We start from the raw sequence: 17043 nt of genomic DNA, 5'->3' as shown, positions 1-17043 counted from the left end.
AATATATTTTCTTTCCATGTTTTAACAGATGTGTTTTTTTTTTTTTTTTTTTTTTTATGTTGTGGTTTGTTTGTTTGGAGACAGGGTCTCACTCTGTTGCCCAGGCTGGAATGCAGCGATGCAATCATGGCTCACTGCAACCTCAACTTCCTGGGCTCAAGCAATCCTCCCACATTAGCCTCCCAAAGAGCTGGGACCATAGACATGCGCCACCACACTCAGCTAATTTTTTAAATTTTTGTAGAGACAGGTTCTGGTCATGTTGCCCAGGCTCGTCTCAACCTCCTGGGGTTAGGTGCGCCTTCCACCTTGGTTTCCTAAAGTGCTGAGATTACAGGCATGAGCCACCATGCCTGGTCTATATGTGTTTTGTTGGTTACTTTTTGAGATAGGGGTGTCACTATGTTGCCTAAGCTGGTCTTGAACTCTTGGACTCAAGTGATCCTCCTGCCTCAGCCTCCCAAATAGCTGGGACTACAGGTGCACACCACAGTGCCTAGCTCTATTAGATTTATTTTTAAACAAGATTAAGATCATGCTGTTTATACAATTCTGTATCCTGCTTTCATATATTGAGTGAACATTTTTTATTTTCTTATTTATTTATTTTGAGACGGAGTCTCACTCTGTCACCCAGGCTGGAGTGCACATGCACGATCTCGGCTCACTGCAACCTCCGCCTCCTGGGTTCAAGCGATTCTCCTGCCACAGCCTCCCGAGTACCTGGGACTACAAGCATGTGACACCACGCCCGGTTAATTTTTGTATTTTTTAGTAGAGACAGGTTTCACCATGTTGGCCTGGCTGGTCTCGAACTCCTGACCTCGTGATCTGTCCGCCTTGGCCTTCCAAAGTGCTGGGATTACAGGTGTGAGCCACCGCGCCCGGCCCATTTTTTATTTTCAACTGAGAATACAAACTATGAGTAAAATTATGCAGTAAAAGTAAAATGCTAAAGCAAAAAGTATCTTGCTTGGATTAAAGATTGCATAAGAACATGTGATCCCAGGATATTATGGTGTTGAGTCCTTACCAATTTCAGACATAGAAGGAGTCTAAAAATGTATACTGAAACTACACTGTCATCTAATTAAAATATTTCTCTGATAGATGTTGGGGTAACCTGAAAGCACAGAGATTAAGAGCATAAACTGTAGAGTCTGACCAACCTAGTTTAAGCTGTGAAGCTGAACCAGGCTGGTCAGACTCTAAAAGCTGTGGCTTTGCCACTTACTAACTTTAAGAGAACCTTAATGTTCTCATTTGTAAAATGAGGCTAATAATACCTACCTCTCAGGTAATAATAAGAATTTAATAAATGTAAACTGCTTAGTATAGTGCCTAGAATATAACAGGTTATTTTGATGATGTAGTCCTAGTTTTTATTGTGCCAAAGACCATTCTTTATACAATAAAACACATTAGACAACCAGGCCAGGTGTGGTGGCTCACACCTGTAATCCCAATGCTTTGGGAGGTGGAGGCAGGAGGACAGCTTGAGGCCAGGAGTTTGAGACCAGCCTGGGCAACACAGCAAAATCTCATCTCTACAGAAAGTAAGAATTAGCTGGGCGTAGTGGTGTGTGCTTGTAATCCTAGCTACTCAGGAGGGGGACTGCTTGAGCCCAGGAGTTTGAGGTTACAGTGAGCTATGATCATGCCACTGCAATTCAACTTGGATGACAGGGTAAGGCCCTGTCTCTAAAACAAAAACAAAAACAAAAAAGCGTATTAGACAACTGATCATCTTTCTTTCTTTTTTTTTTTTTTTCGTGACAGGGTCTCACTCTGTCGCCCAGGTTCTGGAGTACAGTGGCATGATCTCGGTTCATAGCAGCCTCGACCTCCTGGGCTCCAGCGGATCCTCCCACCTCAGCCTCCTGAGCAGCTGGGACTCAAGCCACCATGCCTGGCCAATTTTCTGTAGTTTCTGTAGAGATGGGGTTTCACCATGTTGCCCAGGCTGGTCTAGAATTCCTGGGCGCAAGCCATTTGCCCACCTTGGCCTCCCAAAGTGCTAGGATTACAGGCGTGAACCAGCATGTCCCACTTGATCACCCTTGAGGAGCTAATAGCAACTCAGACAAAGACCAGATCCAGAGTATTTCATTTGGCCATTAACTCACATCTGGGTAGGTAACCGGTAACTGGTATTCAATTCCAATGAATGAATTTGGTACTTCCAAGTAGATGAATTAAAAAACCAAGAACATATTGAGTGACAGCCTACTGAGTATTTCGGGCCTCACCCTCAGTCCTAAGTGGTGTCTTCAAAGTTCCTATAGACAGAATACTTACCCATGCTGAGGGACTCTTTCTGAAATTCCTTGGTTAGGTGGGAACGGTTGGTTATGCAGTACACATAGCGCTCCAACACATACCAACACATCTCATAGTAGAATGGATAGCGAAACTTATTTGGAACCTACAGAGGAATATAATAGAGAAAAGATGACCATTTTCAAGGAAAGAGAGTACAACAAACGGAATCACTGCAATCATTAACCCAGGAAATACTCTCACCAGTCAACCTGCAAACCCAGCTTGGCATCTGAAGCAAAAACTTAAGTAAAACCATCAACTTAGAAAATGTTGGTCTTGAGAAATAATCACTAAAGATAAAGGGTACTTAGGAGGCCCAGATGGGTGGATCACTTGAGGTCAGGAGTTCATGACCAGCCTGACCAACATGGTGAAACCCTGCCTCTACTAAAAATACAAAAATCAGCCAGGTGTGGTGGTACACACCTTGTAATCCCAGCTACTCAGAAGGCTGAGGAATGAGAATCACTTGAACCTGGGAGGCGGAGGTTGCAGTGAGCTGAGATCATGCCTCTGCACTCCAGTCTAGGCTACAGAGTGAGACCCTGTCTTCAAAAAAACCAAAACAAAAAAAAACACCCCAAAAAACGGTACTTGAGGAAGACCATTTAGAACCACCAAGAAACTGTCTTGGTTAAGTGGGAAGGCATCAAAATGAAAGTTTGGGTTTTGGGACAGAGTAAAATGTAAGAGTAAGACACAAAATACTTGAGAAAAAGGTATGCAAAGTACTCTTGCTTTACTATGTTTGCCCCTGAATCAGAAGGCCATGGAACAAAGAATCTCATGGAAAAACAGGACATGAGATGAAGTGACATGTTAATATTATGTAATTACATACACTAAAGTTTGACGAGAGACTCACTCTCAGACCGTGTCTAGTCTAGGGCACCAAGCTGGGTATTTTCCCCACTACTGATGCTCAGTTTGCCTGCCTCAAACTTTGTAGTCTGCCAAAATGGTATGTCCACAAACCAGATTAACGTTCCATACGACCTAATCAATCACTATCTTAATTTTCTTTCCATTCTCCCCAAAAGAGCATTTTCATTATTATTTCAGCTGGATACTAATTTTAAAAAGTACTCTTCAGATATATCACAGTCCAGGAAAGGACAAATCAGCACAGATTAATCAGTGAGGAAGACCAATGATGGGGACTATCCTAAATATATTTTGTTGCCTTTTTTAAAAACCATTTTTTAAACTTTTATTTTTAGAGGCAAGGTCTTGCTCTTTCACCCAGGCTATCATCCCCCTACCAAAGCCTCCCCAGTAGCTGAGATTACAGGTGTGTGCCACCACACCTGGCTAATTTATTAACCCATTTCCCTTTTAGAAAATAAAAGAGCAGCTCGCGGCCAGCGCTCATGTAATTTTACATAAACATGCTTTTTGATGCTGAAGGAAATCTGATTTTCAAGGTGAGAATAAAATATAAAAACTGTCCTTGGAGTTATTTCTAAACAAAACAGCAGGATAGTCTGAATCGTCAGGATTGTCTATTTCAGAAAAATCGGATCCATCAAATGAATCTTTGGCCAAAAACTGTTCATGAATGATATATTATTATTATTTGGGTTCAAGCGATTCTCCTGCCTCAGACTCCTGAATAGCTGGGATTAAAGGCGTGTGCCCCTACACCCGGCTAATTGTTATTTTAAATTAATTAATTATTTTTACTATTTTCTGACATGGAGTTTTGCTCTTGTTGCCCAGGCTGGACTGCAATGGTGCAATCTCGGCTCACTGCAACCTCTACCTCCTGGGTTCAAGCGATTCTCCTGCCTCAGACTCCTGAATAGCTGGGATTAAAGGCGTGTGCCCCTACACCCGGCTAATTGTTATTTTAAATTAATTAATTATTTTTACTATTTTCTGACATGGAGTTTTGCTCTTGTTGCCCAGGCTGGACTGCAATGGTGCAATCTCGGCTCACTGCAACCTCTACCTCCTGGGTTCAAGCGATTCTCCTGCCTCAGCCTCCCAAGTAGCTGGGATTACTGGTGTGCACCAACACGCCCAGCTAATTTTTGTATTTTTAGTAGAGACGTGGTTTCACCATGTTGGCCAGGCTGGTCTTGAACTCCTGACCTCAGGTGATCTACCCACCTCGGCCTCCCAAAGTGCTGGGATTACAGGCATGAGCCACTGCACCCAGCTATATTTATTTAGAGTTCGGCTCTTGTTGCCCAGGTTGTAGTCCAATGGCGTGCTCTTGGCTCACCGCAACCTGCACCTCTGAGTTCAAGAGATTTTCCTGCCTCAGCCTCCCAAGTAGCTGGGATTACAGGCATGCGCCACCACGCGGGACTAATTTTGTATTTTTAGTAGAGACACGCTTTCTCCATGTTGGTCAGACTGGTTTTGAACTCCAGACGTCAGGTGATCCACCCGTCTTGGCCTCCCAAAGTGCTGGGATTACAGGTGTGAGCCAGCGCGCCTGGCCAATTGTATTTTTAGTAGCGATGGGGTTTCACCATGTTGGCCAGGCTGGTCTTGAACTCCTGACCTCCAGTGATTTGCCTGCCTCAGCTTCCCAAAGTGCTGGGATTACAGGCGTAAGCCACTATGCCCGGACAAGAATGATGTTAACATCATGCACAGGAATGCTACGTTTTCTAGGATCTGACATTTTCAGCAATCAAGAATAACTATATTTTGTAAGCGGAAATAGCACTACTAAAAACAGAATGCTATAAATAGATTGATATCTTTTTTTTTCAAAGTCAGTATACTGGAGTGATGTGAAAATAATAGTGAGACAGTTCATGACAAAGTTATCCTGGGGTAAATGCTGCAGCCGCTGGGCGTGGTGGCTCACACCTATAATCCCAGCACTTTGGGAGGCTGAGGTGGGCAGATCACGAGGTCAGGAGATAGAGACCATCCTGGCTAACACAGTGAAATCTCGTCTCTATTAAAAACACAAGAAAATTAGCCGTGCCTGGTGGCGGGCGCCTATAGTGCCTGCTACTCGGGAGGCTGAGGCAGGAAAATGGCATGAACCCGGGAGGCGGAGCTTGCAGTGAGCAGAGATCACGCCACTGCACTCCAGCCTGGGCGACAGAGCAAGACTCTGTCTCAAAAACAAACAAACAAACAAACAAAAAAAAACGAATTTGAGACCCGCCTGGTGAAACCCCATCTCTACTAGAAATACAAAAATTAGCGTGGTGGCACATGCCTGTAATCTCAGCTACTCGGAACGCTGGGGCAGGAGAATCGCTTGAACCTGGGAGGTGGAGGTTGCAGTGAGCTGAGATCACGCCATTGCACGCCAGTTTGGACAACAAGAGCGAAACCGTGTCTCAAAGAAAAAAAATAAAAAATAAAAATTGCAGCTGCCAAGTGCCACTGGTATTATTGGGGAAAATTGGAAAGGGGTTAATTTTTGGTAGGGATGGGGTCTCACTATGTTGTCCAGGCTGGTCTCAAACTCCTGGGATTAAGTGATCCTTCACTTCAAACTCCCAAAAAGTACTTGGGATTACAGGCATGAACCACCGTGCCTGGACATACAGCTTTCTTTTAGAGAGGTCATATTTCAAAAGGATAAGCCAAATGATACTTTTAAGATTGTTTTGAATATGCAGCTCCTGAGAATGTTCCCATCTCCTCCCATATTGTAGGAATGACTTCACCTACCCCTTTTCAAACTCTATATCAAGTAGTCTTCCTGAATCATGGAGAACTAGATAGGAGTCCCTTTTCAAAAACTGTCACCAGGCCACAGGGCATCAGTGGGGACTAAGGAGATCACTCTCCCCATGGCAAGGCAGGAGAGATGTACTTTTCATGTCAGACCCAATCAGTTTTCTAATGCATAGTAGCCAGACCCTGATTCTGGGTTCTTATGTGGCTAAAACTTCAACAACTAAAAGAATGACTCTCTTACACAAAAGTAAAATTAATTTATTTCTGACTAAGGGAGACAGAGGAGAGAGACAACCAATAGGTACTTGGTCCCTCAAAATTAAATATAATACACTATGCCTCTCCATTAGCCTTTTAAGTGTAGCAACATTTTCTGGAAGGGTTTTTATTAGGAGTTCAGGACAACTCCAAATTCTGAAGCCCTCTGGAAATCAGCTGAAAGCTGAGTAATAATGACAGTTTTAAAAAAAGAAGAGTCTGGGCACAGTGGCTCACGCCCATGGTCCCAAGACTTTGGGGGCCTGAGGCCGGAGGATTGCCTGAACCCAGGAGTTCGAGACCAGCCTGGGCAGCTTAGTAAAACCTCATCTCCACAAAAAAATAAAAATAAAAAAATTAGCCAGGTGTGGTGGTGTGTGTCTGTGGTCCCAGCTACTTAGGAGGCTGAGGCAGGAGGATCACTTGAGCCTAGGAGGTTGAGGCTGCAATGAGCTGAGATCATGCCACTGCACTCCAGCCTGGGCGACAGAGTGAGACCCTGTGTCAAAAATAAATAAATAAATAAATAAATAAATAAAAAAGAAAGAAAAAAGGAAGAAAATATGAAATACAGGCATTAAAATTTTCAGTTTTTGCTTGTAACTTTATAAGACTGTATTAATTAAAGCCAAGAGATACCACATACCCAACCTGACCCCATTACGTTTTACTTATGCTGCATATCAATTTCTAAGACTCGGTTAGCATTTTTTGGAAAGAATTTTTAAAACTCCCCATTATAAAATTATTGAGCCTTTAAGCACTATTAGAATAATTACCAACACTTAAGTAATAGTAAATTTCTACATTGGTATGGTAAAAGTGACCAGAACATTGTCTTGTTTGCAACATGCTTTGTATTTCTTTGGTAAAGCATTCCCTATACATTCTCTTAACTTTATAGAGATTTTTATAACTTTATAGAGATTAGTAACATATCAAATGAATGCCAGGTTGACATTTTCACATAAAAAGTTGGTATGGAAAGCAATAAAAAATTGCTGTGTGTACAAATATACGAAACACAATGAAATTTTATGGGACTACAGAAAGATTTTATTTGAAATTAAATAAGCCATTCTTAGAAAAAATAGAAAAACAATTGATTAGACACTGAAATTTTTGATACAGTTTAGGAATCAGATAAATCAAGATGAGTTTTTCCCAGTTAAGAGTTTGTAGGACTCTTTTTTCCATTTATTTATTTATTTATTTGTTTGTTTGTTTATTTTTTGAGACAGAGTTTCGCTCTTATTGCCCAGGCTGGAGTGCAATGGTGCAATCTCGGCTCACTGCAACCTCCGCCTCCTGGGTTCAAACAATTCTCCTGCCTCAGCCTCCCAAGTAGCTGGGATTACAGGCATGTGCCACCATTCCTGGCTAATTTTGTATTTTCAGTAGAGACAGGGTTTCTTCATGTTGGTCAGGCTGGTCTCAACTTTCCGACCTCAGGTGATCCGCCCGCCTCGGCCTCCCAAAGTGCCTGGATTACAGGTGTGAGCTACTGTGCCCGGCCTTTTTTAAAATTTTTTCTCTTATTTTTCTTCTCTTTATGCAGAAAACTCTGCATGCAGGGATAAGGTGCTCACTTTATGTTACTGAATATATATTTTCCTTTTCTTCCCTGAAACTGAACCAGTTAAGCCCCAGATATAAGAGTCATCTTTGGCCACAAAAAGTGAACGCACTCTAAAAACTAATTTTCAGACTGAATCTTAAAATGGGTACATAATTACCTCTAAGAATGACAGAGAGTTAAATGGGAGTATTTTACTATGGAATTATACATTTTTTCTTTTTTGAAACATTTTCCCTATTTTAGAATACTTTCCCTTTTTAAAAAAATTTTTTTTTTTTTTTTTTTTTTTTTTTTTTTTAATTAACAGACTGTGTCTCACTCTTCCAGCCAGGCTGGAGTACAGTGGCACCATGATAGCTCGCTGCAACCTGGAACTCCTAGGTTCAAACAATCCTCTCACCTCAGCCTCTCCAGTAGCTAGGATTACAGGCATGTGCCACCACACCCAGCTTTGTTGCCCAGGATAGTCTCAAACTCCTTGCTTCACGTACTCCTCCCACTTTGGGCTCCCAAAGGGTTGGGATTACAGGCATGAGCCCCTGTGCCTGACCTGTACTTTTGTTACTCTTAACAAATAAACAGAAATGTACTTTTATAAAATGTCTTGAAGAAGCACTGGCTTCCTATCTTAATTCTACTAGTAGGGCAATTCCTGTAACTCCAACAATAATACCAATGGTGTATATAGTGATAAGTAGCTCCTACACCAAAATAAATTTTGCAAAATAGGCACTATAATGGTTTACTATTATTGCAGTACATGGGTCAGTAACCATTCCTCATAAGAGGTGTGAATTCTTCACTAATTACTATTTTTAAATTTTTAATACTTTTAATTCTACCAAAAGGTTCCAAGAGCAGTACCATAATACTTCTACGCTCTTCTCTACAATTCTCCAACTGTTAACATTTCCCCACGTTTGCTGATCTTCATACTAGCTTAGTATTCTGCTAAGCTACTTGGGAGTAACTTAACAAACATCGCAACCCCCAAATATTCTAATTGCTGTTTAATCCCAGTATCATCTATACTTTCATATATGATTTAGCCCTTACCAATTAGAATTCTGCTAAATAAGCCCTCATTCTCTACGATGGAGGCTAGCCAGCAAACAACACTTAGTGGATTTGGCCTGCTGCCTCTTTTTATGATTCCTGTGAACTAAGAGTGTTTTTTACCTTTTTTTTTTTTCTCCGGGTCAGACAGGTAATGTGCTGACGTGTTAATAGTAACAAGGTTCAAGGGTGGCACCTTTCACGTACGTGCACGAACACCTAATCATCATGCTCATGAACTATAAAAGGATCGCTTTTTACATTTTTTAATGGTTGAAAAAAAACTTGAGTATTCTGTGACACGTTAAAGTTATGTGAAATTCAACTTTCAGTGTCTATGAATAAAATGTTGTGTTATTTGAGCCATACTCATTTGTTTAAGTATTTCAAGCTACAAGGTAGGGTTAAACAGTCACAACAGATACTTTATGACCTATGAAGCCTAAAATATTTACTATCTGGTCCTTTGCAGAAAAAGTTTGTCAACTCTTGCCTTGAGGTATCCATTGTATATAATAAATTAACTTTTTTCTATGCCTCTAGAATGGTATCAGCTGTGTATCATCCTAGGGAAAAACTGAGAAAATAAGATATACAAATTATTTTATTTTGGGCTTAATTCTCTCTTAAAACCCCAGTTGAGAAAAATAGTATATACATTTATATAATTAAAGTAAGATGCATAGTCATCAGTGTAGAAAAAGATACATTAATTTAAAGTTCTAAAACTTGAGTTAAGCCCCATTACACCAAATTATTCTGTGAGCATAAAAATGAAACACATGGCTCAAGAGATTACCAGAGGTCCATGTCTGGCCTTATAAAAATCCAAGATACTGCTGGATGCAGTAGCTCACACCTGTAATCCCAGCACTTCAGGAGGCCAAAGCGGGCAGATCACTTGAGCCCAAGAGTTCCAGACAAGCCTGGGCAACATAGCCAAAAACCCATCTCCAAAAAATACAAAAAAAATTAGTTGGGTGTGGTGGCGTGTGCCTGTAGTCCCAGCTACCTGGGAGGCTGAGGTGGGAGGATCAATTGAGCCCGGGGAGGTTGAGGCTGCAGTGAGCCATGACTGTGCCATGGCACACCAGCATGGGCAACAGAGTGAGACTCTGTCCCAAAAATTAAAAGAAAAAAATGTTACTTTTCTCCCATTCACAATGGTGTTGGCTAAAAAATTAAGGAAAAAAAAAAAAAAAAAGGAAAGAAAAATCCAAGATACCAAAAACCTCACAGAATTGGAGTCCCCAAAATTGAGTATGTAAATTGTGTTAAAATTTTTATTTGGCCAGTCACAGTGGCTCACACCTGTAATCCCAGCACTTTGGGAGGTTGAGGCTGGAGGACTGCTTGAACCAGGAGTTCTAGACTAGCCTGGGAAACGCAGCAAGACCAAGTCTCTATGAAAAAAATAAAAAATTAGTCAGCTGTGGTGTGCGCCCGTAGTCCCAGCTACTTGGGAGGCTGAGGCAGAAGGATGCTTGAGCCTGGGAGGTTGAGGCTGCAGTCATCCGTGATCACGCCACTGCACTCTAGCCTGGAAAACAGAACAAGATTCTGCCTTTAAAAAAACATACATTAAATTTAAAATTTTGTGTGTTCCTAAAATGTCAACATTGCATTTTAACTGAAAGAAAAATGGAAGTTTTGACAAACCATGAATGAATCTCTTGTAACATCTATCTTAACTGGAGTAAACCTCTTCACATCCAACTGTTATATAAGATTACTTACCCGTGTCCGATCTTCAATGTTGTATATTTTTAACTGCATAGGGATGTTGAAGCTATGCAAAAAATTGCCCCCAAACACTAACGTGTCTGTAGGAGTATACACAGCATGAATCCAGCCTAGAAGAAAGGGAACAGAGGGCAGTGGCTGAAAATACACATTACAGTAAGTCTCTCTCAGAGAACTAGTATAAGACCCCTAGATCACACTCTTCACTCTGATTCTGCTTCTCAGTGGTTTGTCAAGTTAATCTCTCAAAGCCTCAATTTCCTGTATAAAACCAGGATAAATAATACTTCTTATGGTTGCTCATGAGCATTAAATGAGAAAATGCACATCAAATGCTTAGCACACAATAAACATTTACTGGAGCACCAACTATAAACCAGGCTCTGTACAAGACAGTTTACAATTCAGGGCTGTCCAATCTGTTGGCTTCCCTGGGCCACACTGGAAGAAGAATTGCTTGGGCAACACATAAAATATGCTAACATGGCCAGACGCGGTGGCTCACGCTTATAATCCCAGCAATCTGGGAGGCCGAGGCGGGTGGATCATGAGGTGAGGAGTTCAAGACCAGCCTGGCCAACATGGTGAAACCCCATCTCTAGTAAAAACTCAAAAATTAGCTGGGCATGGTGGGGCGCTCCTGTAATCCCAGCTACTTGGGAGGCTGAGGCAGGAGAATTGCTTGAACTGGGACCTGGGAGGCAGAGGTTGCAGTGAGCTGAGACTGCGCTATTGTACTCCAGCCTGGGCCTACAGAGCAAGACTCCATCTCAAAATAAGTAAATAAATAAAATAAAATATACTAATACTAATGACAGCTGACGACCTTGAAAAAAATTGCAAAAAAAAAAAATCTCATGTTTTAAGAAAGTTTATGAATTTGCGTTAGACCACAGTCAAAGCCATCCTGGGCTGCATGAGGCCTGTGGCCTGTAGGCTGGATAAGCTTGGTTTACATGTGTTCTCATTTATATTCCTTATAACAAAATGAGACACAGATTTAATTATTTGCTCTAAGCGTAGTATCTAGCAGGTAAATGCATAGTCAGAATCCTAATAGAGGTCTGTGACTCCAAAATCTGTGATCTTTATAAGCACTTACTTTGATTTAATGACTTGATCAAAAACATCCCTGACTTGAGCACTCTAGCCTTCACAGTCATTCCCTAGAATATTAGGCAGCTCTTCAACATAGATTGTGTATCACCTGCAGAACAGGTCCTATCTATAGAGATTCTAAATTACTAGGGCTAATGCAGAGCCCAAACGTGTATATCTGAAAAGCCTCTGCTGGCAATTCTTAACATACTTTATTGGAAAGCCACTGCCTTTTCAAACTGAAAAGAAAACAAACAAAACCTCAGCATCCACTCCATCATGACAGGAAGAAACACTGTTGTTTTCTGCAGACCCCAGCATCGTAACTATCCTTGGTGGTTATCCATCAATTTCTTTTTCATTAAGAAAAAAAGTGGCTAAATAACCCACTGTTCCCATTTTGCTTACCTGAGGGAATGACGAAGGTATAGCCCTGCTTGAGCTCAATGCGCTGACAATCCGATACCCGGTCACCCAGAAAGATGTCTCCCTGTTTCCCTGACAGCAGCCAATTCTCGTACAGCTCCAGGTTGTGGGCTGTAGGGGGGATGAGCCAGAAGACCTGTGAGTTAAAAAACTTTAGTCTGTTAACAGCCATTGACATGACCCAGTCGTCTCCCTCAACTGATAAACAGGTACAAAATTAAGACCACCAGGTAGAAGAAAGGCAAGCAATTTTCCCAGCCTATAGAACTTGACTATTTGGTAAACCTTAGAAGGTCCAAAGCAGTAGATCTTTCTTATCCTCCACTTGATCCAACAGCATTAAGGCTTCCCTGGGGGTTGACTAGGGAACCCATCCAGGACTCAGAGAGAAGAGGGACATTCATCTCATTACCTAGACAGTCCCTTAAACACCTCTGACTGTCTGGCCTCCAGAGTCCTAAGTAGCACAGTTAATTAGGCACAGTATCTTCAAGAGACTGGCTCAGGTTGTTTTGTCCAAGATAGTAACTAAGATCAACAGGGCTTAAAGGGATCTGAAGTAAACAAAATGACTTTTGGATTTGGAGACAGTTGTTCTGCTTAAGACTTTTTTTTTTAGATGGAGCTTCACTCTTGTAGTCCAGGCTAGAGTGCAGTGGCATGATCTTGGCTCATTGCAACCTCTGCCTTCTGGGTTCAAAGGATTCTCCTGCCTCAGCCTCCAGAGTTGCTGGGACTACAGGCATGCACCACAACGTCCAGCTAACTTTTGTATTTTTAGTAGAGATGGGGTTTCACCATGTTGGCCAAGATGTTTTCAATCTCCTGACCTTATGATCCGCCCACCTTGGCCTCCCAAAGTGCTAGATTACAGGTGTGAGCCACTGTGCCCGGAAAAGACCTCATGTTTTTGTTGTTGTTTGTTTCTTTTTTTTTTTTTTTTGAGACAGAGTTTCTCTCTTGTTGCCCAGGCTAGAGTGCAATGGCACGATCTCAGCTCACCACAACCTCCACCTCCTGGATTCAAGTGATTCTCCTGCCTCAGCCTGCCAAGTAGCTGGGATTACAGGCATGCACCACCATGCCTGGCTCATTTTGTATTTTTAGTAGAGACGCGCTTTCTCCATGTTGGTCAGGCTGGTCTCGAGCTCCTGACCTCAGTTGATCCGCCCGCCTCAGCCTCCCAAAGTGCTGGAATTACAGGCGTGAGCCACCGTGCCCAGCCAAGACCTCATGTTTTAAATAAGGGATTATCTGTTCTCATTCTAGTTCTACTTTTCTCTTACAAATGCATTCACTGCAAGTAAGAGAAAAAAGAGTAACAACAGTGTAATACTATAAACCTCGGGTATTAATTCTAGATTTCCATTCTCATATAGCATTCAGAAGCATTTTCACAAACTGGAATATAACTGAATGAATAAAGATAATCCTTCATAACCTATTTACATCCTCAAAAAGAACTTAAAGGCTTCCTTTGGCCACATTTCAGACCAACGGCTACACAGAGGGAAAGTTCGTTTAGATCTTAATTTGCTGACTTCACAGTGAATCTATCCAAAATTTGTGTTCCCTTCCACTATTTATTTGGAGAACTCTGATTCAGGAATCTAGAAACAGGACTCTTGAGATTTACTAAGTGCTGTGCCAATGGTATAATGATAGTGAACTAGATGAATACTAATTTCTACCGAACACTAGCCAAGAAGGTGAACTTAATCTATAATTCTTTCCAGATATGAATGGGGACAATTCCCTAACAGATTCATTTCCAGGGTATATTAAGCATACATGAACTGAAGCAAAGTCATAACCAACTTCAGATTCCAACCCCTATCACAACTATGACCATACCTTTCCCCCTTGATGGATGTGATACCAAACAGAGGTACCACCAAAGTCCACATGGAAGTCAGTATAGCAGCCTCGAACACTCATTAGACAGTACCTGACCCAAAAAAAGCAGCAGTATTAGTGTACCGATGGAAGAAAGTACATCTGCCCCACCAAAATGCCATACTCTCCTCTTGTATACTCCCTTTATCTTCCACCTAATCAAATTCCAGAAGGAGAAAAAGCAATGCATTTTCAAGTCATCACATTATCAGAAAAAGGTGGTTTTTTTTCTACCCTATTGACTAAAATGTTACGTTTTTTTTTCCTTTAACCATGTGGTTGTGTGCTATGGTATGCTCATATACACTCTTCCTTGTGGAACTGTGAAGTCTAATCTTTAAATAATTCATCTTTTTAATCATTTAGGACACAGAGCAAAGCTTTTAAGGGAGAAGCAAATCCTTGCTATTACTTTGGTCTCCCACAGCATGTGGAGGAAGATGCAGGGCGCTTCACTTACTTCTGCACTTTAGGGTACTGCATCTCCAAGATGGCATTTGTTGATTCAGTCTGGCTTTCCTTCAAGTGCCTTGGCCACATGTTGTCTACCCAGTCAATGAAATCCACCTTTAAATAGAAGGAGGAAACACTTGGGCTCCAAGGGAAAGGTTGGGGTCAAAGATAATTTTAAAGTCAAGAAAAGCAGAATTTCTTAAAATACACAACAAAAAACTATAATTTAATTGTAAGTAAATTAAAACAATCTGTTGGCGAATCTTAGGATTACTAGGCAACCATCCTAGAAATAATTGTTATATGAGAATAAAGATCATAATTCCATCAAATGATAATAGTAAAGACAGAACTAGTCAAAATAGAATCATTATTGATGCAATAGTGTATAACTATGAACTCTCTTCTATGTCAATACTCATATAATTTGTTTTATTTTTAATCCAATAAAAGGTATTGTCTGGAAGGTATCTATAAACTCAGCAAAATATATACCATTGTTAGAACAATTAAGATGCCAAAAGTTAGGCTTAAAAAAAAAATCCAGTATGGATTTGTAGCCTTGTATTGACAATGTGCTACAGAAACTACCAGCTTAGGAATAAGAAGCTCCAGGTCTGTCATGTCTTTTCAAGACTATATAAGGCCCTGGAACTCATCTATAAAACTAAGACAGACCAGGCACAATGGCTCACGCTTGAAATCCCAGAGCTTTGGAAGGCTAAGGTGGGAAGATCACTTAAACCCAGGAGTTCAAGACCAACCTGGGTAACACAGTGAGAACCCAGCTCTTGACAATAAAACACAAGTCAGTTACAGTGGTTCACGCCTGTAATCCCCAACACTTTGGGAGGCCGAGGCAGGCGGATCACCCAAGGTTGGGAGTTCAAGACCAGCCTGACCAACACGGAGAAACCCTGTCTCTACAAAAAATACAAAATTAGGCTGGGCGCGGTGGCTCACGCCTGTAATCCCAGCACTTTGGGAGGCCAAGGCGGTGGATCACGAGGTCAGGAGATCGAGACCATCTGGCTAACATGGTGAAATGCTGTCTCTACTGAAAATACAAAAAATTAGCCAGGCATGGTGGCAAGAGCCTGTAGTCCCAGCTACTCGGGAGGCTGCGGCAGGAGAATGGCGTCTACCCAGGAGGCGGAGCTTGCAGTGAGCAGAGATTGCGCCACTGCACTCCAGCTTGGGCAACAGAGCGAGACTCCGTCTAAAAAAAAAAAAAAAAAAAAAAACTTAGCTGGGCATGGTGGCGCATGCCTATAATCCCAGCTACTCGGGAGGCTGAGGCAGGAGAATCGCTTGAACCTGGGAGGCTGAGGTTGTGGTGAGCCGAGATCGTGCCACTGCACTCCAGCCTGGGCAACAAGAGCGAAACTCCGTCTCAAAAAAATAAATTAAATAAATAAAATTAAAAAATAGCCAGGTATGGTGGCATGTACCTATAGTCCTAGCTACTTGTGAGGCTAAGATGGGAGGTTTGCTTAAACCCAGGAATTTGAGGCTGCAGTAAGCTACAATCACCACTGTACTCCAGCTTGGGCAACCAGAGCAAGACTGTCTCAATAAAAAACCCAAAACCATACACACACAAAACTAAGATAATTACCTCAAAGATATGTTGTAAGGATTAAATGTAAACACTTTTACCATTTTGAAATAATGTGAGAGTACAGAAATCTTTTTTTTTTGAGACAAAGTCTTGCTCTGTCACCCAGGCTGGAGTACTGTGGTGCGATCTCAGCTCACTGCAACCTCCGCCTCCCAGGTTCAAGCAATTCTGCTGCCTCAGCCTCCCGAGTAGCTGGGATTACAGATGCCTGCCACTGCACCTAACTAATTTTTGTATTTTTTGGTAGAGACGGGGTTCCACCATCTTGGCCAGGCTGGTCTCGAACTTCTGACCTCAGGTGATTCACCAGCCATGGCCCCCCAAAGTGCTGGGATTACAGGCATGAGCCACCAGGCCCAGTCAGGAATCTTTTAAATAATATTGGCTGAAAAAAAAAAAGAGAAGTGAAAGCAATACGAATTGCAACATTTTACACTAATATGGTTACAAAAAACATGTATCTGGTAAGCTTTGTAACAACATCTATGTATCTGGTCACTTACTTCCCTTATAAAGCAAATCGAGACAAATGCATAAAGTTGTGCATGATATGAAGCAGTTGTCTAGAGGATACCCAGATGTTAATTGGGGGACAGTATTTAGAAAGCATCACTACTGACATGGAAGAAGCAAGACGAGGTGCAACTGTTAAGGTTAACCTGCTGCTCCATGCTCACAGAGCCAACAATTTTAACCAAGCATCCACTGGTCCCAGAACATTGAATAAGCCCTGGATGCTTTTTTTTTTTATCGTGGGTCATTAGTTACTTAATGTAGTAGCCACCATCTCCCATCTCTGTGTGTTGTCTGTGGGAATGCCTTTAACAGAATAATGAATAAAGTACTTGCTTAATACACTGTAAGTTCCCATGTCTAAATGGGGAGAGGAAGGGTTCAGCATGTAAGAGTTTTTTTTTTTTTTTTTTTTTTTTTT

General features: G+C 41.6%; 1 protein-coding gene across 3 annotated transcripts in view; it reads right to left on the bottom strand.

The window, feature by feature from the left end:
• KDM2A (lysine (K)-specific demethylase 2A) overlaps positions 1 to 17043 on the bottom strand; it is a 153088-nt gene that overhangs the window by 28193 nt on the left and 107852 nt on the right. For all 3 annotated transcript variants that reach the window (XM_011986973.1, XM_011986974.1, XM_011986975.1), the window contains 5 exons: positions 14496 to 14602; positions 13994 to 14087; positions 12122 to 12275; positions 10610 to 10725; positions 2299 to 2425 (listed from right to left, as the gene is read on the bottom strand). In XM_011986973.1, coding sequence (XP_011842363.1) covers positions 2299 to 2425; positions 10610 to 10725; positions 12122 to 12275; positions 13994 to 14087; positions 14496 to 14602 — 598 coding nt within the window. The remainder of the gene's footprint in view (positions 1 to 2298; positions 2426 to 10609; positions 10726 to 12121; positions 12276 to 13993; positions 14088 to 14495; positions 14603 to 17043) is intronic.

The sequence above is a fragment of the Mandrillus leucophaeus genome, unplaced genomic scaffold (assembly GCF_000951045.1).
Source record: "Mandrillus leucophaeus isolate KB7577 unplaced genomic scaffold, Mleu.le_1.0 Scaffold30, whole genome shotgun sequence".
Classification (NCBI taxonomy): Eukaryota; Metazoa; Chordata; class Mammalia; order Primates; family Cercopithecidae; genus Mandrillus; species Mandrillus leucophaeus.
Note: the sequence above shows the minus strand (reverse complement) of the source record. Positions and strands in the feature narration are given on the sequence as shown.